Source organism: Conger conger, chromosome 4 (genome assembly GCF_963514075.1).
Source record: "Conger conger chromosome 4, fConCon1.1, whole genome shotgun sequence".
NCBI lineage: Eukaryota > Metazoa > Chordata > Actinopteri > Anguilliformes > Congridae > Conger > Conger conger.
Genome location: NC_083763.1, coordinates 72,003,065 through 72,029,481, shown reverse-complemented (window position 1 = coordinate 72,029,481; position 26,417 = coordinate 72,003,065). Strand labels below are relative to the sequence as shown.

General features: G+C 45.5%; 2 protein-coding genes across 3 annotated transcripts; one reads left to right on the top strand and one right to left on the bottom strand.

The window, feature by feature from the left end:
* Positions 1–1,734: 1,734 nt before the first annotated feature.
* Positions 1,735–15,435, top strand: irf9 (interferon regulatory factor 9). Of its 2 annotated transcripts, XM_061238565.1 has the most exons (10): positions 1,735–1,859; positions 3,475–3,557; positions 3,921–4,043; positions 5,083–5,263; positions 9,280–9,413; positions 9,789–9,873; positions 10,177–10,239; positions 10,845–11,249; positions 12,771–12,883; positions 13,451–15,435. In XM_061238565.1, exons 2-10 carry the CDS (start codon positions 3,498–3,500, stop codon positions 13,580–13,582), a joined length of 1,296 nt encoding a protein of 431 aa, XP_061094549.1. In that variant the 5' UTR covers positions 1,735–1,859; positions 3,475–3,497; the 3' UTR covers positions 13,583–15,435. The 2 variants fall into 2 exon arrangements, with proteins under 2 accessions (XP_061094549.1, XP_061094550.1); XM_061238566.1 differs by lacking the exon at positions 10,177–10,239.
* A 77-nt stretch (positions 15,436–15,512) lies between these two features.
* Positions 15,513–23,739, bottom strand: emc9 (ER membrane protein complex subunit 9). Its single transcript, XM_061238567.1, has 6 exons — positions 23,480–23,739; positions 22,645–22,841; positions 21,525–21,601; positions 20,433–20,502; positions 18,965–19,059; positions 15,513–15,771 (listed from the first exon to the last, which is right to left on the bottom strand). Exons 2-6 carry the CDS (start codon positions 22,837–22,839, stop codon positions 15,591–15,593), a joined length of 618 nt encoding a protein of 205 aa, XP_061094551.1. The 5' UTR covers positions 22,840–22,841; positions 23,480–23,739; the 3' UTR covers positions 15,513–15,590.
* Positions 23,740–26,417: the final 2,678 nt, after the last annotated feature.

Here is a 26,417-nt window from a genome sequence, read left to right as displayed (position 1 = left end):
TGTGGTGTGTGGTGTGTGGTGTGTGGTTTGTGTGCCATGCCAAGCACTGCAGCTGAGGAGCTGATCTGTTTGCCAGGTTGGGTCCGGTGGGTTGGGTCGGGTGGGTTCGGGTCCAGTGTGTCAGGCGCAGGCCGTAGAGAGCAGCCGCGTGGGCCGAGCAGAACCCCGCTGCGGAACCGATGCCAACCGGCCTGGTAGTGCCATACAGTCATTACCTCTCTTTTCCCACAGAAACTGATGCAGGACGTCCCGCTGGGAGACAAGGTCCCTCGGAAGAACTGAGGACAGCCCTCCCTTCTTCAATGGGCAGCGTGGATCCAGAACACCAGCGGTTGGAGTGAGCTGGGGGTGGCGGAGGGGATGGGGGGTGGATTTCTATTAGACAATGAGCTCTCGTGGATCAAAAAGAAACTACTGGTATAAATTCTGAGACATTTTTAAATTTACGTTCTGTAAGCTTAAGTTTCTGTACTCCCTTGTCCCGAGCTTATTATCATTAGTATTGCTGGCCCGACCATTTAAATATTTAAATGGAAAGGCGTGTAAAGGTTTTTAAATGTGCACCTTTGAAGATCATGAAATAATTGGGTTTGGATTAGTAATTGGATGCTTTTAATCTGTGTAATTTGTTTTCTTGTGTTATCATTTGAAATGACCTTGTCATGAAAACTAGACAACAAGCACAAAGCAGGAAAATGCTCCTTGTATTGAATCCTGACATTTTGGGATACTGCAGACTGCAGATTTTACAGCATTATAACGTTTCATATATACATGCGTTCTGGGCAGATGTAGCCAAAACTATCTCTGTGTAGCATCCTGTTGGTTCTCAGGCAAAGAAAGGCATCTATTACCTTTCATCAACTGCCATACCACCACTTTCAGTGTCTGCAAACCTCCCCAAATGCCATGGCAACACTTGGCCCAAATCAACATGGTGCCTTGATTTCACAAAGTCATCTGTTAACCTCCACAGTCATCTTTCGTCTATCACAATACAAAACTGCACACCATGTTACCTGGGAGAGCCAGTTAGAATCTGTATTTACTTGTGTTCTTGGGAATGGTTTTGTTTTTATTTGATATTATTATTAAAAAAATGTTTCTGATTATTTTGTTTATGATATGAATGCACTATGGTGTTACACTGGAAAGGCTGATTCCTGTGGGGTTTGTTTTGGGGTTTTTTTAAGATTCTTTAGTTATTTGACTGTTTGACTGTGGGTCTTTTAAAGCTATTAGTTATTCTAATCCTTTTAATATTGATTCAGTTGTTTGTCTGTCTGTTCAGTGACATCATTAAAAGTCATGGGTTACTTGTGAGTGCTTTTGTTTCTCAACCACACCCTGCTTGTGTCCTGTGATGTACAATAATAATTTGTGTGGCAAGCTTTCCCTCTCGTCCTGTCATGTACACACATACACACACGTTCTCAGTTGCTTATGTACACTAGTTTGGGAAAATAAAACTCATACACATTTACTTTGCAGGTATGTCAATTGTGAGGGAGGGCTGTATTTTGTGTTGATTTTGATTGATTGTCTTTAATATCTTTAAAGACGGTATATGATGGCGAATTTTAAGGGCGTTTATTATGCCCTCAATTTCAATACAGGAACTGAGGCAGTACGTAGCATAACTCTTTGGCGTCCTCTGTTGACAATAGTTGGAACTGTGAGTCAGCGCTGGTAAAGTGTTTTCTCTGAGGTCACGTGATTTCTGGGAAAAGGAGCGACAAGCCTAGTCTACTTTGGGGGAGGTGGGGTTGTTGCTTACAAGCAGAGTTAAAGAGGAAATTACGCTTTTGGAGAAGAAGCGATAAGCAATTGCAGCTTCGCTGCTGACGCGAAATAGAACGGTAAGAAAATTCATAAACAAGCAATGCAATAATATGTATGCATGTTAAATGACAGTCTGTTAAACAGTTTTATTTTGAAGTACAGTGACTGAAGTGTAATAGCCGGGTTTAATAAGTTATTCGTAGATATGCATAACCAGTTCGCTTAATCGACGAAAGTCGTACTATGGGGGCATTTTCTGGATTATTTTAATCATGAATTTAATCATTTCATAACGTAAATTGCTAGCCTACAATATGCTGCTGGTTAAGTAAAAATAGCCTATTTAAGTTCAGCGATAAACCTTCAGCCTATTTTCTAGTTTTAAGAATCCTATGAATTACGATTGCTCTGTAACAGTATTGCTATTATTACGCAGCAACAATATTTTGCATTTTATTATTTGCCTTTTTCTACATCCTAGTTTTATAGGCTAGTTGTAATTTGTTGTAATGCGACATTAGGATACATTTCATCAAACGACAATGCAAGAGTGAATCTGCTTGCTGTTATATTTTATGGAAGTGGGTTCGAAGCGTTAGCTACGTAGGCTACGTTTCGCGTAGTTATGCATAGTCAGTTGCTTCATCGATAGAAGTCAAATTTCCGTTGTCGGTGTAAGAAAATGTCTATCGCAGGCGGTTGCCTAATAACAAATAGTTCACTTCGGCGATACGCTTCTGAAGTAGCCTACAGCCTTTTTTTTAAGTACAATACTATGACAACAATAACCTGTGCGATTCGGCAACAGTTCTGTTTGTTGTTAGATCCATTGTCAATATCCTATCCTATTGCACTCATATTAATCAGGGGAATGCACTTATGTCTGCCGTATTGTCAAGTGGCCCTCGACATGAGCGTCTGGGAAATTAATGTAATGTAGTACACAGGGGTTAAACGTTATCAACAGGTGAGACTTCACCTGCGCCCATTTTCCGCTCTCGTCAAGTCTCGTCAAGGAATTAACCGTCTGCTAAATGAATGTGATGAGGTGGTGCGTCGCCTCATCTGTCTGACGATGATCAGATTGTATCGTCGCGTACTGTACATTGTTGTAACGTGCAGTAACCTATTGAGAAAAACAGAGCGAGTGGATTCTCTTGGGATTTCCCATGTCCCATGTGTTGGGGACTTTATTTTAGATCCACCTATAATTTTAGCAATTCGGTTATTTATTATTTTACTGTGACTCACTGTATGTATGCCTCATAGCAGGAATTTAAGAAGGTCCTGGGTTGAACTCCAGGGCCTTTCTGTGTGGAGTTTGCATGTTCTCTCCGTACCCGTATGCGTCTGCTCCGGGCACTCCGGGTTCCTCTCTCATTTAAAAAACATGCAGTAGGCTAAGTGGCGACTACGTTCAGGGTGCATTCCTGCTGGTATAGGTTTCAGCCCTCTGTGAACCTGACCAGGAAGAAGCATGCTAGATAACAGATGGATGGGTGACATATAACAGGCATTATCTTTTTTTGTGGTCATTTTTTTTGTTCTTCAACAAAAATTTGCAGAGAACATTCAAGTCATATTCACCCAGCTTACCTAATTCTTAAAATTTTTTAATTTTATACTTTGCAAGGTTTTTTTTTTTCTATGACCTGTATTTTATTTGTGTTTTTGTTTTGTTTTTGGTTTCAGTTGTATACAAAACTTAAGTAGCCATGGCAACACCAGGTAGAATACGATCAACACGTCGGCTGCGCAACTGGATGGTAGAGCAGGTGAGCATTAATGTGGAAGGCTCCTTTTCCTCTTCATCCTCTCATCATGACATTACTGCAGTACGAATGATATGGCAATGATACATATGCCAGTGAATTTGCACTTTCAGCGCTCTCTCAATGTACTGCTTAGTGTAACTGTGTGTGTGTGTGTGTGTGTGTGAGAGTTTGCACAAACAAAATATCTGTCTCTTTCTCTCTCCCTCTCTCCCTCTCTTCCTCTCACTTGCTCTCTCTCTCCCTCCCTTCCTCTGTGTTCCTCTTTTTCTGCAGTTGTCCGTTGTATTTTCTCATTGTTCTGTGTGGCGCGTGTGACGTACTGCGGGGAGTCATTGCGTGGCGTTTTTTTTCCCCACCACACAGGTGAACAGTGGGAGGTATCCGGGGTTGGTGTGGGACGATGTTGCTAAGACCATGTTTCGCATCCCTTGGAAACACGCCGGAAAGCAGGACTTCCGGAGCGACGAGGATGCCGCCATCTTCAAGGTCTTTGAAAATGACCGATGTTCAATTAGTGCTGTATTTCACTGCTATGTCTGCAGTAGAGCACATTTTGACTGAGGGTTTCACATTTTTTTTAAATGGTTAATACTGTGAACTACAACCTATATTTCCAGCTCAGATCCATGCAGTGACAGGGAGCATAGGGGGAACTTTCACATTCATACCCAAAAGTATTTTGTTCTTTTTTTGTTCTTTTTAATACCATGTTGTCACTGCATGGAATATTTAATTGGGGCAGAGACTCTTGGGTGTTCCCAAGGACAGCTTGGACATGGCGATAGACTTTCCCCTGAGAAGTAGGAAAATGAACCAGCCGTATGTGGGCTGAATGGCCTGTACTTACCCTCAAACAATCCTAAAGGACTCTGGCTCCTGTCGAGCATCTCAGATTAACATTTTTTTAGGACGTAGAAGTGAAGCGAAGTGGTCATATTTTTTTCTGAATGAGCACTTAAGTGATTCACAGCAGCTTTCTGCTGTTAGTCGTGAGCGAAAAGGCTTTTTATGGTAATGCGGTGTATTAGCTGGAAATGTTATTGGGAATGTAATGTTTGCATTTTGTGTACGTGGTGATATAGTAGCAAACGAGTTTCCCCATTGGGATGACTGGTAACACCACCTTAAGGTGCCGTGAATTGGCATGAACTAATGTCATTTTTTTAGTAACTGCTACTGAGAAGTACAGCTCTGTTAATGTATTCGTCCATCATTAATTCATGTTATCAAGGACATTAGTTATTGCCAATTAATTTTGGAACGAAAAAGTTAATGTACTCTTTTAACGGTTAACTAATTATAAGTTCATCCTATGGTTTGCTAATGTACATATCTTGTAACAAATAAGTTGTTAACAAATGCATTAACTAATGCAAAATAAATGTTGTGCTTAATGAATGGATTTGTCCATCATTAATTAGTGTTATTACAACAACTTAGTTAGTTGTAGTACTAATGCGTGAACTTAAGTGTGAAGCGTGACCAGATTAATGAAGTTATGGACCTTTTTCCCGCCCGCGAACAGGCATGGGCGGAGTTTAAGGGCAAGCTGTCGGAGGATACGCGCTCTGACCCCGCCTCCTGGAAGACCCGGCTGCGCTGTGCCCTCAACAAGAGCCCCGAGTTCAGCGAGGTCAACGAGAGGTCACAGCTGGACATCTCCGAGCCGTACAAGGTGTACCGGCTGGTTCCTCTGTCTGAGCAGGGTGAGAGGCGTGGAGACCCCGGCTGGTTTTTGTTCCAACCAATTACCGTAGTACATTTTTCTCACAGATCTAGAAATTATGCTGGTTCATTCTTATACTTGAGCAGAATAAAATCTTTAGGGTACACTAGCAGTCTGCAGCTGTAGCTGGTGCATATACACATGTCTGATCAAAACATTATTTAGTTAATTAAATAGTTAAGAGCATTATTTAATTAGTTAAATAAATAAGAGCATTATTTAGTTAATTAAATAATTAAGTGCAGTTGCTACAAAATTCTGAAGCAGATCGGTCCTTGCTGTGCACCCCTGCTCTTGACATTAAAGCAGGTCTATGAGAAAACGCTGTCTAATAATGTTGCATTACAGGTATTTCACCTACGTTTTAATTTGACTTCCAGTCAGTTAGACTAAGCAGGGGCCAATCGCCCTTGATCAAGGATTTTACTGTGGCTACTGTGTCTGTGCGTGTAACGTTCCTCTCTATCAATGCACACACTCATTGTTTACGAATTCGTTAAGGACATCTACTTAATAGATGGATTTGAACTTGCATTCCCGCCCCTTCATTTTGCAGGTGGCCTGCGTTAGGTGTCAGTTATACAACTGTTAGGTGAGGGGGGTTTGGTATGCGCAGGTTAATGGGGTCAAAGTGCATGGAACACATGGTGTAATCACTCCAAACGAAGCTTCCAATGTCTTGTACTAAAGAGGCAGTTGAGTCAGGAAAACACTTAATTCTTGAAGCAAATATAGGGATCTTAATTAATCTTATAGGGATCTTAATTAATCTTATAGGGATCTTAATTAATCTTATAGGGATCTTAATTAATCTTATAGGGATCTTAATTCCTGCAGAAAGAGCATGCCTGCTGACAGTCAACGCCGTAGTAAAAAAGCATTATTTAGAGCGATCGTTTGTGTGTGTGTGTGTGTGTGTGTCAGTACCAAGGACACCCTCATTAGGTAGAAGAATAAAACGTTCCCATCCAGCTGCATAGTCCCTTTTTGCGCTGCGCTCAAGGCCTGTAGGAGTTGGAATCCGGTCTGAAGGAGTTAGAGTCTGGTCTGATTTATTGGTGTCTGACTCGCATAGTTCCCTTACATCCCTTATCGTATACCAGGGGCTCCTTACTACACGATGCCCCAGTCTCTGTCCTTTCACACGGAGGTCATGAATTTATGGTTCAGTCCCACATTCCTTAAACCGCAACTGTGACCAACAGGCGATAAGAAGAAACATATTAAAAAGTGTTTTAAGAATACAGTAGTTATTGTTTATTGTTATGTGTCAAGGTAAACCCATAAAATATGTAGAGAGGGAGAGTTAGTGTTTTAAGATTATTATTACATATTGATGTTCAATGTGTCAAAGACTATAAAAAAAGTTTAGGATGTTGCAGTGGGTAGCACTGCCGCCTCACAGCAACGAGGTCCGGGGTTCGAATCCCGGTCGGCAGGGGCCTCTCTGTGTGGAGTTTGCATGTTCTCCCCGCGTTCGTGTGGGTTTCCTCTGGGTACTCTGGTGTCCTCTCACAGTCCAAAGACATGCAGGTTAGGCTTATTGGAGAGTCTAAATTGCCTATGGGTATGAGTGTGTGAGTGAATGGTGTGTGTGCCCTGCGATGGACTGTCGACCTGTCCAGGGTGTATTCCTGCCTTTCACCCAATGTATGCTGGGATAGGCTCCAGTCCCCCTGCGACCCTGTTCAGGATAAGCGGGTTAAGATAATGGATGGATGTTTGATGTGCAAGAAGCAAGACTAGGCTCTGTAGATGTTAAGGTGCCTGTAGCCTATTGGCTAAGGTGCCTGTCGCGGTGCCTGTAGCCTAGTGGCTAAGGTGCCTATAGCCTCGTTGTTAAGGTGCCTGTAGCCGAGTGACTAAGGTGCCTATAGCCTCGTTGTTGAGGTGCCTGTAGCCTAGTGGCTAAGGTGCCTGTCGCGGTGCCTGTAGCCTAGTGGCTAAGGTGCCTATAGCCTCGTTGTTAAGGTGCCTGTAGCCGAGTGACTAAGGTGCCTATAGCCTCGTTGTTGAGGTGCCTGTAGCCTAGTGGCTAAGGTGCTGTCGTGGTGCCTGTAGCCTAGTGGCTAAGGTGCCTATAGCCTCGTTGTTGAGGTGCCTGTAGCCTAGTGGCTAAGGTGCTGTCGTGGTGCCTGTAGTCTAGTGGCTTAGGTGCTGTCGTGGTGCGTATAGTTTAATGGTTAAGGTGCCTGTCGCGGTGCCTGTAGTCTAGTGGCTTAGTTGCTGTCGCGGTGCCTGTAGCCTAATGGCTAAGGTGCCTGTCGCAGTGCCTTTAGCCTAATGGCTAAGGTGCCTGTCACGGTGCCTGTAGCCTAATGGCTAAGGTACCTGTCGCGGTGCCTTCAGCCTAATAGCTAAGGTGCTGTCGCAGTGCCTTTAGCCTAATAGCTAAGGTGCAGGACTGGGACCTGAAAGATTGGTGGCACAAGCCGTGGTGTAGTGACAATAAGATCTGTGCAGCCGTCGGGCCCTTGAGCAAGGCCCTTAACCCCACATTGCTCCAGGGGGGATTGGCCCTTGTTTAGTCTAATCAACGGTAAGTCGCTTTGGATCGACACGTCAGCTAAATGTCATTGAGGTGGAATGTTCCAAACACACCAGGAAGTCAGGGGGAGTCTCCCACGAGGAAGTCGACAGATAAGGGAACTTCCATTTTAGTCAGACAGAGCCACTGTGCTCGGTCTGAGCAGGGAAAAGGAGAAATGGAATAAACAGCGCTTCCTCCACTGAACACTGTGCACGGTAAAATGTTCGGTTTTAAATTAATTATTACAGTGTGCACCCGTGGTTCCCAGTGGACCCTTAAAGTCTGTTAGAGTGGGATTAACACTGGACAATTTTCTGCGTAGTGGTGGTCTGCTCATTTGGCCTGATGGCACATGAACTGAACATTTTCACAAGTGAATGATTACCTGAATAGCACAACTTTGTGAAAAGAAAATGGGTTACGTTACCAAATATGTTGCCTTTTTCCACATGTTGAACTGCAATTTACACATGCGAAAACAAAAACGTGACGCAAAATCACGTGAAATCTTCACGTGGGACTTCCACATTTTCACATCATGTGACAAGACTAAAAAAGTAAAAAGTAAAAATTCCACACAAGTAAAATTTCCACTAGTGTGACTTGAAATAAAGAGAAAAAAAAATCATGTTCTTTTTTTTTTTGTGAGGGCTGACAGGGAAATCTTTACTTGAGCTCTAGTCTTCTGGCAACACACAAATTTGGAGACACAGACTCACAGACGCAAGCGGGTATGCAAACACGCCCACACTCCGATAAAAACAAGAGGTACAAAGAGACAAGCAAACAGGCACAGACGCGCCCTGAAGCACAGTGGCTATAATTGCAGAGGAGGGCCCATGTTAGCAGAAGGGATTCAGCGGGCTAATTGAGTTTTGTGCATCGTGTGCTTTTTGTGGCCGTTGCTAACCTTCTTTATTGCTGTATATATATTTTTTAAGTACATTTTTACTTGTCCTGGTGATAAACCCCTTTACTGCATCACTAGATTAGTTATGCATGTTTTCCAGAAACCCACTTGGACTTCACACACTTTTGTTGGCCATTTAATATTCAGAATTACAAGAATTTGGAGGATTAAAAATCTGCTTCATGAAGTATTATTATTATTTATTTATTTTTAAACCTGAAAGCTACAACACCCTGAGTAAAAAAAAAACAAGGGAGTTGCAGCTTAAAATTGCCAGTTTGCCACCCTCTGAAACGTTCTTGCAACTTCTACAACGGGTTAGAATATATCAGCCCTCCACTTGTAAAGCTATATTGTCTGGCTGAATGTCTTGAGGATGCATGCAGACCTCACACACACATAAACACACGCACATAAGCACACACACACTCTCACACATACTCGTGGCTGTTTGTAACCCTTCAGTATGATATAGCCAACCACCACTCAGATGCTTGTTCTCTCCTTCTCCACCTTACTGTCCGTCTATCTTCCACCCTTGTGTGCATCACCGCAGGTCAGGTAGCCAGCGGAGGAAGGGATGGAGCTCGGGTCAAAAGGAGGAAGAGGACCAACGATTCTGACAGTGAGGAAGAGAACCGGACCAAAAAAATCAAAGACGAGGTCATCTCTCTGCAGCCAATCAGCATGGTGGGTTGCCGTTCCTGTTTGAGAGGAACACAGAACCATATAGCTCCTGAAATGTTCTTGTGACACTTCTATCCAAAGCAACGTACAGTCGATTAGACTAAGCAGGGGACTAAGCACAACAGATACAATCATGACAGAACTGTATCACAGCTATACCCGTGGTTTCCACTGGGAGGAGCAAATTAGAGGCGGGGTTCACCAGCGAAATGTCCTGGGAACGGGCCCAGAACTACGTCCTATACTCTGACTGCTGCCGTAGGCTGTCAGTCTGGACATCTTCCTTTAAACAAAATGGCTTCTGTTAACTTTGTTGCGTTGTTCGTCTGTTTGCCCGCGGGATTGGGTGTGACGGGGGTTTATTTTGATTTTTTTCAGACTCCGCAGGAGATCGAGGTCGAGCGAGAGATCACGATTGAGTCGGAGGACGGCACAGAGGCGATCCTCCAGAAGAACGACAGCTGTGAGTTTAGCGCTCCGTGCTGCTCTCTCAGTCGCCTCAGCTCTGCTCCAGCCAATCGCAATGCTCAGAGACAGGCTTCCCCCAGCCAATCGCAATGCTCAGAGACAGCCTCCCCCCCAGCCAATCGCAATGCTCAGAGACAGGCTTCCCCCAGCCAATCGCAATGCTCAGAGACAGGCTTCCCCCAGCGAATCGCAATGCTCAGAGACAGGCTTCCCCCAGCCAATCGCAATGCTCAGAGACAGGCTGCCCTATAGCACGCCGGCCCTTCACCTGCCTTTCCAATCCCTTCTCCTCCTCTAGCGGACATGGAGGTCAATGAGATCCAGCTGAACTTCATGATCGAGACCCTCCCACCGGCTGGAGGTAATGGCCGCGTGCTTAATTTGCAATCAGCCATTGCCCTAGCCCTGTTCCTGGAGACCCACCATCCTGAAGGGCTTCAGCCTAGTGGCTAAGGTGCAGGACTGGGACCCAGAAGGTTGGTGGTTCAAACCCCAGTGTAGCCACAATAAGGTCTGCACAAACCTAAGGGCTCAGGCTTGGGCCCTTAACCCCACATTGCTCTTGGGGGGGGAATTGGCCCCTGCTTAGTCTAATCAACTGTCGCTTTGGATAAAAGTGTCAGCTAAACAACTTAAACTTATTATTATTTCAACCCTAATCTGGCACATCGGATTCTACTAATTAGCTGTTAAATGAGGTGTGCTTTGTTTGGGTTGGAGTGAAAACGTACAGGATGGATAAACCTCCAGCAACAGGGTTGGGCAGCCCCGCACTAAACAAACATCTGTTAGTTACAGTAACAAGACCGAGTTAGCATGTGTCCATTACATTACCTGCACTAGTAATGATAATGATTCGATTTGTCGAGGCTCTCTTTCTGTTGCAGTTCCACCTTTGCTTGCATAACACAACCCCTGGTGTCCAGTTTGTAACCACCCCTTCCCCGCCATATATTTAATCTCCAGCCCTCCCCACCCTGCTTGTGTCGGTGAAGTATGTGGGCCACGAGGTTCTGAAGAGGGAGATCTTCCAGCGGGACATCAGAATCGCCTACTACTCCTCCTCAGCAAGCCCCCCGTCCCTCGTGGCCCTGCCAGTGGGAGCGGTGGAGAAAGTGGCCCTCCCCGAGCCTGGGTCCGCCCTGCCGGAGGGCTCCATCACCGGGGACCAGCTCCAGGCCTGCTCCACCCTGCTGACCTACATGGAGAAGGGGGTGCTGCTGACCTCCAACACGATGGGGGTCATAGCCCAGCGCTTCTGCCAGGGACGGGTGTACTGGCGGGGGCCGCACACAGGCGACAACGGCCTCCGCAAGCTGGAGCGCACCCCGTTCCCAGTCTGCCTGTTCAACAGGCAAAACTTCCTGCAGGGTAAGGTCAAAGGTCATGCTGTTGGCTGCCAGTCTCACTCCTGGGCCAGGCCTCATTCAGAGATGCCATTTCTATCGAACATTTTTGCCGTATTGTTATTATTAATATGTCTTTGCACATTGCACAACATTACAGTCTTGCATACACTTGCGTGTTTGACGTACTATAATTGAAGACTGGTTCATTACATGTCAATATGTAATGTAATGGTAATTGTCCCGTAGTGTTATAGCTAGTGTTAGGCAGAGAAGTATTCCCCTTACCCAAGGACCTAGGAGACACTGTGAGATATTCCTGCAGGAAGTGTACAGTACTATCTCACAGGAATGTTCACTACTGCACTGGAAATAAGGGAAAATACTCCCTTTTGCAATAACTCTTTTGGATTATAAATTGTAATACATGACAAGTAATACTTGGAAATTACTATAATGAGCATTTTATTAGGTAAACCTGTACGCCAGCTTTTTAATGCAAATATTTCATCAGCCAATAATGTGGCAGCAACTAAATGCATAAAAGCATGCAGAAGGTGGTCAAGAGGTTCAGCTGTTTTGCTGACCATTTAAGTGACTTTGACCTTTGAATGATTGATGGTGCTAGACATGGTGGTTTCAGTATCTCAGAAACTGTTTTTTTTTTTTACAAACAACAGTCTCAGTCTCAGTCAACAGAGTTTGCAGAAAATAGTGCGAAAAACAAAGCACATCCAGTGAGCAGCAGTTCTGCAGATGCGTTGTGCGTTAATGAGAAAGGTCAGAGGAGAAGGGCCAGACTGGTCGAAGCTGACAGGAAGTAATGCAAATAACAGTACCAGTAATGCAATTAACCATGCATTACAACATTGGCAACTGTGTCTCTGAACACAGAATGCATCAAACCTGTAAGTGGATAGGCTACAGCAGCAGAAGACCAAGTCTAATAAATACTGTGCGGGTAAAGTCTTCACTTTCTCCTCATTAGGCTCAATTTATTATTATTTTAAATAATTTATTTTGGATTTTTCCCTTTTTCTCCCAATTTGGTTGCCGATTGTACCCTATCTAATCCAATCAGTGTTAGCTGGGGGATACACCGCCCACTCCCCGTCCCTCAGCGGCATGAAGGGATCTGGCGATCCGAGAACAACATGCCTTCTTCAAGCCGTCTCGTCGTATTGCAGATCTTGTCAAATTTGGCTTTTGGCATTTAGGCTCAATTTAAAGTGGTCTCAGATACCGTTCAACCATTGGCATTGATCATGGGCCTATGGGAAGTCCATTCACCTAAGCAGAGGATTACGGAGTTCCTTGAACAAAGACAGACAGTCATAACTTCTCCTCCTCCTCACTAACGATGCAATAAACCAACTCCTAGAACACTACTTACTTCCACTTCCTACTTACTTCCTAATAAAGTGCTCACTGAGTCCTCTCGTGAACGAAAAAAAAAATATGTTACTGCTATGTAGGAATGGAAGGTGTAGGGCAGCACAGTTTGTGTGTGTGACAGTGTGTGTGTGTGTGTGTGTGTGCTTTCCAGAGCTGAACTTGTTTCGGAGCAGTGGTGGTAACCTGCCTCAATGTGGGGTCACTCTGTGTTTTGGAGAGGAGCTCGATACAGAGGACATCTCTGGCAAACTCATCACAGTGCACGTAAGGCTGGTCATCGTTTCTACCACGTAATTCGGTTTAAACGGACACCGTTTAAATCGGAATTCGATTTCTTTTTTTTTTTTTTATCTGACTTTGGTCAGTTCAAAGTTCGATATGATTTCAAGCAGTACCTTTGATTTTGTACAACAGACAATTTGCGAATCCATGTCATTTGAAGGATAAGCATCACACATCGCTTAACAGATCTTGAACACTGAACTAGGTCTTGTGTTGAATCCTTGTGTCCATTTCCACAGTCTAAGCTTCCCTGCTGTAAAATCCAGCTGATACCCGGCTGGTCGTAAAGCTGGTCTAGCTGGGTATGAGGTTGTAAACTAGCTAGGGCTGGTAACTTGTCTGAGCTGGTTTCAAAACATAGCTGGGGCTGGTCAACCCTTGTCCAGCTACCAGCTGTTTCAACACTGTTTTTTTCAGCAGGGTTATGTTTGCTCAGCCCTGTCTAAAGTTGATCAAATATGAACGCCTGTCAAAATGGCACACAATTTTGTTTTGATGTCGCCTTCCCTGCTCCTTACCTCTGTCAATCTCCCCTTCTCTCCCAATCAGATCTCGTTGCCCTGGGCAACCCAGCAGGTCCAGGAAGCGCAGTCTTTCAGGGAATCTGTGGCCCTCCTGCAGACGCTGGCCAACCAATCGCCACTGAACGAAGTCACCTTCAATGTCGTTGGAATCATCTAACTAAGTGGAGAACAACCCCACCCCCTTTCTTTTAGAATTCCCTGATGGACAATGGCATCTAAATAACTTTACAAGCACTTGGCATTTAGTCTTGGGTGTATCCAAGATGGCGGCAGCATCAGCTCCTCTCCTGACTTTGTACCAGGCAGGTGCAACGAGTCACAAGGTAGATCCTTTGGCTTGAACGGCACTACACAGACAGTCACTCTGCACTTTACAACTGTGTAGAAAATGCCTAAATTCCGTCGTGGAGAACCAAACCACTATGACATTTACACCCCTGTAGAGATGGAGCTTTTAAAACCTAGAGACCAATAGATCCTTACAGGACACCACTGAATATATCGTGACTGTGTATGATTTAACTACTGGAAGTTCCTGATGGGGGGCGGCACTGCTGCCTCACAGCAAGGAGGTCCTGGGTTCGAATCCCCATCGGCCGGGGCCTCTCTGTGTGGAGTTTGCATGTTCTCCCCGTGTTTGCGTGGGTTTTCTCCAGGTACTCCAGTTTCCTCCCACAGTCCAAAGACATGCAGGTTAGGCTGATTGGAGAGTCTAAATTGCCCATAGGTATGAGTGTGTGAGTGAATGGTGTGTGTGCCCTGCGATGGACTGGCGACCTGTCCAGGGTGTAGTCCTGCCTTTCACCCAATGTATGCTGGGATAGGCTCCAGCCCCCCTGCGACCATGTTCAGGATAAGCGTCCATGTACTAGAGAAGGGAAAGGCCTATATATGCCAGATACCCTGCGTAGGATGTGAAATATTCAGCCACCACCAATCTGCTCACCGCGACAATTTTTTTATACTGATGCCTGTCAATGTTTTATCTTCTGAAATGCTGTTTATAACAATCCATTTGTGACTTTTATTTCTGTGTTTGCAGCTTAGAACATGTAGAGATATTAGCACATATATATACAGACACACACATACGTACGAACATACTCACACTGTAGATCAGAGGTGTCCAATCTTGTCCTAAAAGGGCCGGCGTGGGTGCAGGTTTTTGTTTTAACCCAGCAGTAACACACCTGATTATACCAATGAACTAATCGTGGTCTTTAATCAAGACCTTGATGAGTAGAATCATCTGTCTTCGTCCTGTGCTAAAACAACCTGCACACACAGGGGCCCTTTCTGGATAAGATTGGACACCCCTGCTGTTGATTAACAGGTAGATATACTAGCCTAACTAAGAAGGGTGAAGGTAATTTTGAAACGCTCCCTTATAGTAATTACTTGAATTAGGATAGATTGCTACGTGATCTGATTTGTAATTAAGAGATGTGTAAAGTTTTGGGGCTGGGAACACCTCTCATAGAGGACCACATCCCTGGATTTCTTGCCAAATTCTGTTCTCCATTTAACCTTGGCTGGAATTAGCTTCATACCAATGGGGGTCCGATCTTTACTACTCTGAGGCAGCAACGAATGGTTAGTAATGGATCAGTAAGTGGCCGATATACCTATATATATTTTTTATATATATATTTTTTAACATCAGTAAAAAAAAAAATGGTATGAATGAAAAGTTTGTAAAGCTATAAGCACTATAGATAAGAGCGTCTGCTAAATACCATAAATGTCAATGTTAAATATGCCAAATCAGTAATGAAGAGCAGAAATAGGCCTGTAATTCTGAAATGGGATTGGCCCAGTTGGTTGAGCAGTTCTGACCACAGAGTCTACAATCAGGGAGTGAACTGTGTTTGGACTGAAGTGGAACAAGTGAAAAGAAAGATTACTACAGCAAGCATCTGTAAATATGTTATTTATCCACAGAAATGCTGACGATTAGTTTGCTTTTATGTAATACCTTGTACTTTCCAAATAAAGTTGGTATTATGAAAACTGAGTGGATGGCCATGGTGTAGAAGGTTATACAGTAGGCTGTGAACCTTACATGATATAAAAGGCTCCTTTTGAAATTATTCCATATTAAATAGCTTAGCGTTTTATTTGTCACTTGCAATTCAAACAATTCATATGCCAATTAACATGCAAAATTAGACATTGCCATTGGCTGGCGAGGCAAGCTCTGCAATCTTGGCATTCAGTTTCTGATTGGTCCAGTCCTTTGTGATGTCATCCAGATGACTGTCAAAGTCCACTAGTAAGGTGTGGTCTCCGGAGTCCAGCAGCTGATTGGCTATTGCACGAGTCTCCTCCCATTGATGCAGCATTATCCTAAAAAGGAAGAGGCGTGAATGCATGCTGAACTGCTCAGCGCAGAGGAAAACCAAAAGCAGTAAAACGCAACAAAAAAAAAACTCCACATATTTGCATCTCAGAATATTAGTCTAACGGGGGAAAAACAGGCATTTAACGTGTAGCAAGTAATAGTCTTGCACTTAAGAGTAGCCATTCTGAGTTTCTGAATAATGATATTGTTTCATCATTGTGGGGCCCATTGTATTTGTTGCACTGAGCATTCTAAACTAAGCCACACATGGAGGGCAGGGTCAGCCTATAACCGTGAACAGTGCGGCTTGCTTCTTCCACTTAAAAGGAACCCGGTCACATCTTGTTTCTTTCAAAGAATGAATCAACATCGCACACTTAGGATCCATAATTCATAACCAACATTTTGAATGTCGGTATTATTTTTTTCCTTTTAGTATAATCACTACGTTCACCAGCACCTTATATAAAATTGCAGTGTTCATTTTGCTTCTTTTTCCCCATCTAAGTTTCATTATCTTCTCTACATAACATTAGGTGTCTCCCTATATGCAGAGAAAGGACTCTTCTTCCACTGTATTCTGTACGTTCTGTCAGTTTTATAATATCCATTTCCTCTAATGAAGGGCTCCACCTCTTACCGTGAACCATCCGAACGCTCCCCCTGAACGCCCTACTTCACCCTGCACTGAGACTGCCCTCTGAACTTCACCCAATGCACTGAGACTGCCCTTTGAACTTCACCCTGCACTGAGACTGCCCTCTGAACTTCACCCTGCACTGAGACTGCCCTCTGAACTTCACCCTGCACTGAGACTGCCCTCTGAACTTCACCCAATGCACTGAGACTGCCCTCTGAACTTCACCCTGCACTGAGACTGCCCTCTGAACTTCACCCTGCACTGAGACTGCCCTCTGAACTTCACCCAATGCACTGAGACTGCCCTCTGAACTTCACGCAATGCACTGAGACTGCCCTTTGAACTTCACCCAATGCAATGAGACTGCCCTTTGAACTTCACCCAATGCACTGAGACTGCCCTCTGAACTTCACCCAATGCACTGAGACTGCCCTCTGAACTTCACCCTGCACTGAGACTGCCCTCTGAACTTCACCCTGCACTGAGACTGCCCTCTGAACTTCACCCAATGCACTGAGACTGCCCTCTGAACTTCACGCAATGCACTGAGACTGCCCTCTGAACTTCACCCTACACTGAGACTGCCCTCTGAACTTCACCCTGCACTGAGACTGCCCTCTGAACTTCACCCTGCACTGAGACTGCCCTCTGAACTTCACCCTGCACTGAGACTGCCCTCTGAACTTCACCCTGCACTGAGACTGCCCTCTGAACTTCACCCTGCACTGAGACTGCCCTCTGAACTTCACCCTGCACTGAGACTGCCCTCTGAACTTCACCCAATGCACTGAGACTGCCCTCTGAATTTCACCCAATGCACTGAGACTGCCCTCTGAACTTCACCCAATGCACTGAGACTGCCCTCTGAACTTCACCCAATGCACTGAGACTGCCCTCTGAACTTCACCCTGCACTGAGACTGCCCTCTGAACTTCACCCTGCACGGAGACTGCCCTCTGAACTTCACCCTGCACTGAGACTGCCCTCTGAACTTCACCCAATGCACTGAGACTGCCCTCTGAACTTCACCCAATGCACTGAGACTGCCCTCTGAACTTCACCCAATGCACTGAGACTGCCCTCTGAACTTCACCCAATGCACTGAGACTGCCCTCTGAACTTCACCCAATGCACTGAGACTGCCCTCTGAACTTCACCCTGCACTGAGACTGCCCTCTGAACTTCACCCTGCACTGAGACTGCCCTTTGAACTTCACCCAATGCACTGAGACTGCCCTCTGAACTTCACCCTGCACTGAGACTGCCCTCTGAACTTCACCCAATGCACTGAGACTGCCCTCTGAACTTCACCCTGCACTGAGACTGCCCTCTGAACTTCACCCTGCACTGAGACTGCCCTTTGAACTTCACCCAATGCACTGAGACTGCCCTTTGAACTTCACCCAATGCACTGAGACTGCCCTCTGAACTTCACCCTGCACTGAGACTGCCCTCTGAACTTCACCCTGCACTGAGACTGCCCTTTGAACTTCACCCAATGCACTGAGACTGCCCTCTGAACTTCACCCAATGCACTGAGACTGCCCTCTGAACTTCACCCTGCACTGAGACTGCCCTCTGAACTTCACCCAATGCACTGAGACTGCCCTCTGAACTTCACCCTGCACTGAGACTGCCCTCTGAACTTCACCCAATGCACTGAGACTGCCCTCTGAACTTCACCCTGCACTGAGACTGCCCTCTGAACTTCACCCTGCACTGAGACTGCCCTCTGAACTTCACCCTGCACTGAGACTGCCCTCTGAACTTCACCCTGCACTGAGACTGCCCTCTGAACTTCACCCTGCACTGAGACTGCCCTCTGAACTTCACCCTGCACTGAGACTGCCCTCTGAACTTCACCCTGCACTGAGACTGCCCTCTGAACTTCACCCTGCACTGAGACTGCCCTCTGAACTTCACCCTGCACTGAGACTGCCCTCTGAACTTCACCCTGCACTGAGACTGCCCTCTGAACTTCACCCAATGCACTGAGACTGCCCTCTGAACTTCACCCTGCACTGAGACTGCCCTCTGAACTTCACCCTGCACTGAGACTGCCCTCTGAACTTCACCCTGCACTGAGACTGCCCTCTGAACTTCACCCTGCACTGAGACTGCCCTCTGAACTTCACCCTGCACTGAGACTGCCCTCTGAACTTCACCCTGCACTGAGACTGCCCTCTGAACTTCACCCTGCACTGAGACTGCCCTCTGAACTTCACCCTGCACTGAGACTGCCCTCTGAACTTCACCCTGCACTGAGACTGCCCTCTGAACTTCACCCTGCACTGAGACTGCCCTCTGAACTTCACCCAATGCACTGAGACTGCCCTCTGAACTTCACCCTGCACTGAGACTGCCCTCTGAACTTCACCCAATGCACTGAGAGGTGAGTGCGGAACAAGCGAGCGCTGCCTGGACACTGGACACCGCGCGTACCGACGCTGCGCGGATCGGAACCGTGAGCGGTGAGCGGGTGGCGCGATGGCTGGTGCAGGGAGAGGAAACGACGGCACCGACCCGACCGTTGCCGAGGCAACGGCAGGGGCACTCACGTGTGTTTGTCTTTGAGCGTCCACCGCGAATCCCTGCGCTCGTACATGACAATCGGGGGCACTCTGTAGCCCGCTGACATCTTCGCACCATCGATCTGGAAACAGCCCGCACACACACACACACACACACACACACACACACACACTTCAGTGCAGAGTCCTCCACAACACAATATGAAAGGCATCCAGCGAAAACACTCTACAATAAGGTTCCAAGGAACTGACATGAACTAATGTAGCTTACTAACCACTACTGAGAAGTTAATCTGCACAGCCCTGTTAATGTATTTGTACATCATTCATTCCTGATAACAACTACATAGGGCGGCCTGTAGCGTAGTGGTTAAGGTACGTGACTGGGACACGCAAGGTAGGTGATTCGATCCCCGGTGGAGCCACGATAAGATCCGCACAGCCGTTGGGCCCTTGAGCAAGGCCCTTGTTTCTCTCCTAGAGCAATGCAGGGTCTCCTGCTTAGTCTAATCAACTGCACATCGCTCTGGATAAGAGTATCTGCCAAATTAATGTAATGTAATGTAATGTACATTAGTTAATGCCAATTCATGAACCTTATTCATATTGGAATGTATTTGTTAATTGTTAACTAATTATATGGTTTGCTAATGTAGAAATGTCACAAATACGTTAGTTGTTAACAAATGCATGAACTAATGCAAAGTTAATTTAATGCGTAAGTAATGTATTTGTCTATCATTACCTCATGTTAATAACTACATCAGTTTATGCCAATTCATGAACCTTATTGTAAAGTGTGACCAAAACAGTGTATGTATCTGTCAGGAAAGCGTTAAACTGATCAGTGGCTCTGATCATCAGGGCTTCACTTATGCCCACAAAGCAGCACACAATGTGCATGAACAAACACACTACAATGGTATGCAAATAACACACATAAATGCAATCCCCTGGGCTGTGATACACACCCACACTGACTCGCTCGCACGCACGCACGCACGCACGCACGCACGCACGCACGCACGCACGCACGCACGCACGCACGCACGCACGCACGCACGCACGCACGCACGCACACACACACACACACACACGCACACACGCATTCTAACAAGCAGACACACGCACAAACAAATGCAGACACACACACAAAAAGGTGTGTAGCAGTGCAGGAGGGCACACACTCCCTGTACAGAGCCACTCAGACCCCTGCACACGTCACACAGTCTCGCACACAGTCTCGCACACAGTCTCGCACACAGTCTCGCACACAGTCTCGCACAGAGTCTCGCACAGAGTCTCACACAGAGTCTCACACAGAGTCTCACACAGAGTCTCACACAGTCTCGCACACAGTCTCGCACACAGTCTCGCACACAGTCTCGCACACAGTCTCGCACACAGTCTCGCACACAGTCTCACACACAGTCTCACACACAGTCTCACACACAGTCTCACACACAGTCTCACACACAGTCTCACACACTCTCACCATCAGCATCACGGCGTGACTGCACTGCTCCGCGATTTTATCCGCTATCTTCATCGCGCACGGCGGCGGGCTGGAGGTGAGGGAGAGGACGAGAAAGAGGGAGGAGAGAGAGATTAACACAGTAAATAAGTCTCTTTATGCTGGCACAGGCTATTAACCATGTACAGATCAATATTTAAATGAAAAACATTGCACTGAGAGACCAGTGTCCTGGAAGGACAGAAATTAGAGGTGAGATGGGTGAGGCCTCATGGCCCAGGGTAGTACACTTGTTTCACCTGTGTGAATGTTTTAGCCCCTTGTTGTAAATGGTAAATGATTGGCATTTATATAGCGCCTTTATCCAAAGCGCTGTACAATTGATGCTTCTCATTCACCCGTTCATACACACACACTCACACACCAACGGCGATTGGCTGCCATGCAAGGCACCGACCAGCTCGACAGGAGCATTTGGGGGTTAGGTGTCTTGCTCAGGGACACTTTGACACAGCCCGGGCGGGGGATCGAACCGGCAACCCTCCGACTGCCAGACGACTGCTCTTACTGCCTGAGCCATATCGCCCCGACTTGTTGTACTTTGCAGTTTAGTCTAGGGCTGCTGCGGCTGCATTTGTACTTATATTGTATTTGCATTTGTCTTGGCACTGTAGCTACTGACCAAATTCTTGCCATGTGTACCGACCCTATCTGCCTTGTGTACTGGAAATAATGTTCATGTCTGTGTCACTGATTCTTTGTGAATTGTATCTTATCCAGCTTGTTCTGAAGTTTGTCCTAATGACCATGGTGTGCACTTTTCACACATTGCTTTGGATAAGTGGCGATATACACCCATCGAGCAAACCAAAATTGAAATAGCAAAACAGTGGACTGGCAGAAACAGAGCAGAGGACATGCTATGGGCTGCTGGTTCGGTGTAGAATCTGGACCGCGCCGAACACGCGTGGCTGGCACTGACTCAACACTGTGATGAGCGCAGCAGTATGGAAACCAGCAGGCTTTTTAAAGAGGGGAACACATTTAGAAAAGTATTTTAAAAATATTTAAAAATAATAAAAAAAAGGGGACAGCAGAGTCGGAGGAAGTCACCTGCTGTCCGACACACTGGCGTTGGCTTGATAGTATCCCACAATCCTCTGCTGTGTCTGCGCACACCACACATCTACCTGAAACACAGCGAACATGGCCACCACAGACTTAAAAACCAAAAAGGACAATAAAATGAGCAAAGCATTAACTGACAGAGGGTCAGTTAGAGGGTCACATTGTAGTGTCAGTAAGAGTATTTCATGCTGACAAAGGCTAGAGGTGCTGGACGACAAACACACAGGACTGAAATGCAAATAAGTTTCTATAGCTGTGTCCCAAAGCTCCTTTATCTGAAATACCAGGTAAAGCCACGGGTTGTCAGGACCCCCATGCCAATGAATCGTAAGTTCACCTTTTAGTTTCTCAAACTACTTGCATAAAATGACAACAGGGTAAACTAAAAGACACAGGTAGTAGCACTTGTACTTTGTACAGAACAGGCTGCTCTGATGACCTCCTGAGGGGCCTGTGGCCATGGCTGCCCCCCACCCACCGTCCTGGAGGAGAACGGTCCTCTTCCAGAAAACCCTTACGATGGAACAAAATCTCAAAGCATGCCACATTACATTGGAGCAATGTGGGATCAAGGGCCCAACAGCAGCACTAATGGGGTTCGAACCACCAACAGGAACCAGTCAAGCACCATAGCCACTAGGCTATAGGCTGCCCCAATAAACATGCCCTTCAAATGATATACCCTGCGGCCCCATCCCAGGTCCTGCGTTACTAAAAAAATCTCACCAGGTTCTCAGGAGTTGGGGACAGATTCACAGCCTGGGTTTATCAATCTGGCGATCCTGATAGAACACCCCAAAATACTTTTCAAAAGCAAAGTTTGGTGTGTGTATATAGTGTATTTGTTTTGGACCCAAAGCTGTATTTGACTAAGCTTGCTTGGTGTATTCGAACAAATGGAATTATCCCAAAACTGTAAACCCTGACCACCTGCTCTATCTGGCTGACTCAAATGCACCAAGCAATGTCAATAGAGCACAGAAAAGTATACAAAACAAATACTGTTTGAACCCATGTTTGATATACAATACAACACAAGCCTCAGAGAATGGAAACAATTAAAAGGGAGCATGAGAACTTTGCTTTTTTATGAAGATCTGCAAACCTGTGTGAGGGCGAGCTGTGTGATGGGTGCCAGAGACAGGTGCGAGTGGAGCAGAGGCACACAATCCGTCACGCACACAGCGCCCCCGGCTGGGGTGGAGGACAAAAGGACGCCGTTCACACTGCAGCGCGGAAACAAACAGGCGTGCAGGTACATCTTCACATAAGCCAGGCAGGACAGTTCAACCTCCCCCATCACTGTGTGCGACAAAAATAGGCTCGAATGTAACTAGCAATCATGCAACAAGCCTGGGTACTGCAGCCTGCATCACAACTGCAAAACAATACAACAACAGAATATTCTGATTGGACACCTATAGGCCACTGCAAAAAGGTTTGCAAGCACCGAAAGGCAAACACAGCTTCGCGGCGATGTTAACTGGATGTTCTATGGTTCATGGATGATAGCTGGCTAAAGTAGCCTACGTCTATCAATGTGCGGTACACTATAAAGCCAAAGGCACGGAAATGCCTCCAGCTAGTCGATATGCTTCATACGATTAAATTGTGAAGTTGGGTGTTCTGACAACAGTTCTGCGTAACGTTAAATATAAAAAATATATATCAAAGGAAAGCAGTATACTTTGATGAACAACAGCTAACGTTAGCCAGCTCCGTTATTTAAAGTTCTCAGCAGTTGCTAACGCCCGAAATTGTATCTGGCCAACACACTGTCGTTGCTTGCTAACTGTAACACAAATTAAGGCCGGTTGAGAAATAGGAAAAAAAACACTCTCTAGAAATGTCAAAACCATTAACGTTAGAGATAGCTAATTCACTATTACCATTGAAGTTAGCTAGCTAACAATGTTAGCTAGACAATGCACACTGCTTACCGTTTAATTCGCAGTAGTGGCTAGTTTGCAAATACCCTAGGTGCAAAATGAGGAAATTAAAATAGTCCTAAAACACCAATTGTATTAATAAAACATTTTAAAGAAAATATTAAACAATCGTAAAATAACTAATTGAAATGAGACGTTAGTTGCTGTACGAGTAGATACATATAAGACAATGTTAACGGTAAGCTAGCTAGCTAAAGCCGTGAATTCAGCCTTTCCTTTCCGACAATGCTGTTGTGTTCTGATTGGGTTTAATTCCCAAACGCACGAATATCCTAACGCGATTGGTGGACATTTATGACATTGCGTGATGATGGCGGAACTCCTACTTTGGTTGTACTTCCGTGTTTCTCTCCGTAGTCATGGGCTATCTTGATGGCTTTAAATAAGAAAGTGTTCACGTTTTAACACAATAAGAGAGTTGAATCTTTCTCAGTGCTGACTTGACAACATGAAGATTTTATATTTATTTACCGAGAGTCAATTGTCAAAAGTATTTTCATGAATGTAATTGTCCACTTAGCCACAAGTCATAAACCATATTAAAAAACAACACAAATAATAGTGCGGTGGGCTGCGGGTCCATGGACAGGAAACCCGCTTGAAATTCAAATGCTCGTCATTGGCACCAATGTAACTCCGCAGTATAAGACCTGAATGAAAAGGAATGGCATGAACTTCATAATCCAACATAAGAATTCACATGACGGTTGCGCTTAACTTAATTCAACAAACACTGCTAAACTGAAGTAGGTAATGTAAGATAACATCAGAAACATGCAATTATGCAGTTACAGTCCCCTCCGTAAGTATTGGAACAGCAAGGCCAATTCCTTTGGTTTTGCTATACACTGAAGTTTGAGGTTTGAGGTAATGTAGATGGGCATTTCAGGTTTTATTTCCTGCTATTTTTATCTAGATTTGTTAAACAACTTATAACATATCACCTTTTGTATCAGGCCAATTTTATTCATCCATTCATTATCCTAACCTGCTTATCCTGAACAGCGTCGCAGGGGGGCTGGAGCCTATCCCAGCATACATTGGGCGAAAGGCAGGAATACACCCTGGACAGGTCGCCAGTCCATCGCAGGGCACACACACCCACATTCACTCACACACTCATACCTATGGGCAATTTAGACTCTCCAATCAGCCTCACCTGCATGGCTTTGGACCGTGGGAGGAAACCGGAGTACCTGGAGGAAACCCACACAGACACAGGGAGAACATGCAAACTCCACACGGAGAGGCCCCGGCCAACGGGGATTCAAACCCAGGACCTCCTTGCTGTGAGGCAGCAATGCTACCCACTGCACCATCCGTGCTGCCCTGGCCAAATTTTAGCTGGGCAAAAGTATTGGAACATGTAACTGACAGGTGCTTCTTGTTGCCCAGATGTGCCCTGTTAGATTGATTGTTTAAACAATAAATAGTTCTGACTGGTTACTCTTGGTTTTAGCCTTGGGTTTTGCCTGTGAAGATTGCATTTGTGTTAGAAAAGATAAACCAACATGAAGACCAGAGAACTGTCTTTTGGAGGAAAGCAAGCCATTTTGAAGCTTAGAAAAGAGGGGAAATTGAGCCATTGCACAAGCATTGAAGATAGCTTGGACAACAACTTGGAATGTCCTGAAAAGAAAGAAACCGCTGGCGTACTGAGCAACAGATATCAAACAGGCCAACCAAGGAAAACAACAGCAGTTGATAACAGAAACATTGTGAGAGCTGTGAAGAAAAACATCAGTCAGTGACATCACAAACCATCTTCACAGGGCAGGGGTGAAGGTATCCCAATCAACTAGTCCAGGCGCTCGTCATTCCCCGCCTGGATTACTGCGACTCCCTCCTAGCCAGTCTCCCAGCTTGTGCCATCAAGCCCCTCCATCTGGTCCAGAATGCTGCCACCCGCCTGATCACCCACGTTGGCTCATGTCCCCCACTTCTCATTGGCCTCCACTGGTTTCCTATTGCCGCACGCATCCGATTCAAGGCCCTATTGTTGACATTTTAGGCTGCTAAGGGGACTTCTCCACCTTACATCCAATCCTTAATCACTCCCTACTCCCCAGCTAGACCACTCTGGTCTGCCAGCTCTGGTCGCCTTATGGTTCCCTCACTACGAGCACCTGGCGGTCGAGCTGCACATTCACGCCCGTTTTCAGTTCTGGTTCCTCAGTTGCCTTGCCTACCACTGTCAGCCCTCCCCCTATTTCGATGACTGTATGTTTTGCTTAGAATAACACTTCATGTCTATTTTACTAGTTATGGATGTGATGCTTTAACTTGCGGAAGAACCTATGCACTTGTACGTCGCTTTGGATTAAAAGAATCTGCCAAATGACTAAAATGTAAAATGTAAATTTCACCTCCAGAAGAGGACATTAAAGAGAAAAGAAAAGTCTAAAAAGTCTCCACCTGTGATTGTACTGCCTTCCATTGGCACCAATGTAACTCCACAGTATAAGACCTGAATGAATAGTAATGGCATGAACTTCATAATCCAACATAAGAATTCACATGACGGTTGCTTCTCAGAACTGTATCAGAGGGCAAGGCCAATGCTTTCACCACAAGTTGCATACTTCTGTTGAGCCCTTCAAACGGAAATGTGGTTCAGTTTCCATTTCCGATCTTACCTTAATCTTCTGTGAAAAATTCCTTGTGCCCACTGAGAATCTAAATTCATTGAATATTTGTGTAATAAAAGATACTAAAATGGTATATTTTCACGACTGTGATCCTTGGTAACAAGAAAAACTAAGGAAATAGAACAAAATACATTTGTGTCAGGGTAGAGAGGAGATAGAGTAAATGTGGATGTGAAAATCAGAAATTCAGCATCATTACTCGAATCACTTTTGTGACCCCATGCTATTGGTTGTATTCAACAATTGGGGGGGGGGGGGGGGGGTCCAATCGAGAGAATAGA

Coding starts and splice junctions, on each gene's coding strand:
- irf9 (XM_061238565.1), top strand. CDS start 3,498: ATGGCAACACCAGGTAGAATACGATCAACACGTCGGCTGCGCAACTGG. Junction 4,044..5,082: donor AGGATGCCGCCATCTTCAAG/GTCTTTGAAAAT, acceptor GCCCGCGAACAG/GCATGGGCGGAGTTTAAGGG. Junction 11,250..12,770: donor CAGGCAAAACTTCCTGCAGG/GTAAGGTCAAAG, acceptor TGTGCTTTCCAG/AGCTGAACTTGTTTCGGAGC.
- emc9 (XM_061238567.1), bottom strand. CDS start 22,839: ATGGGGGAGGTTGAACTGTCCTGCCTGGCTTATGTGAAGATGTACCTG. Junction 19,060..20,432: donor GTCACGCCGTGATGCTGATG/GTGAGAGTGTGT, acceptor GGCTGTTTCCAG/ATCGATGGTGCGAAGATGTC. Junction 15,772..18,964: donor ACGCTCAAAGACAAACACAC/GTGAGTGCCCCT, acceptor CTTCCTTTTTAG/GATAATGCTGCATCAATGGG.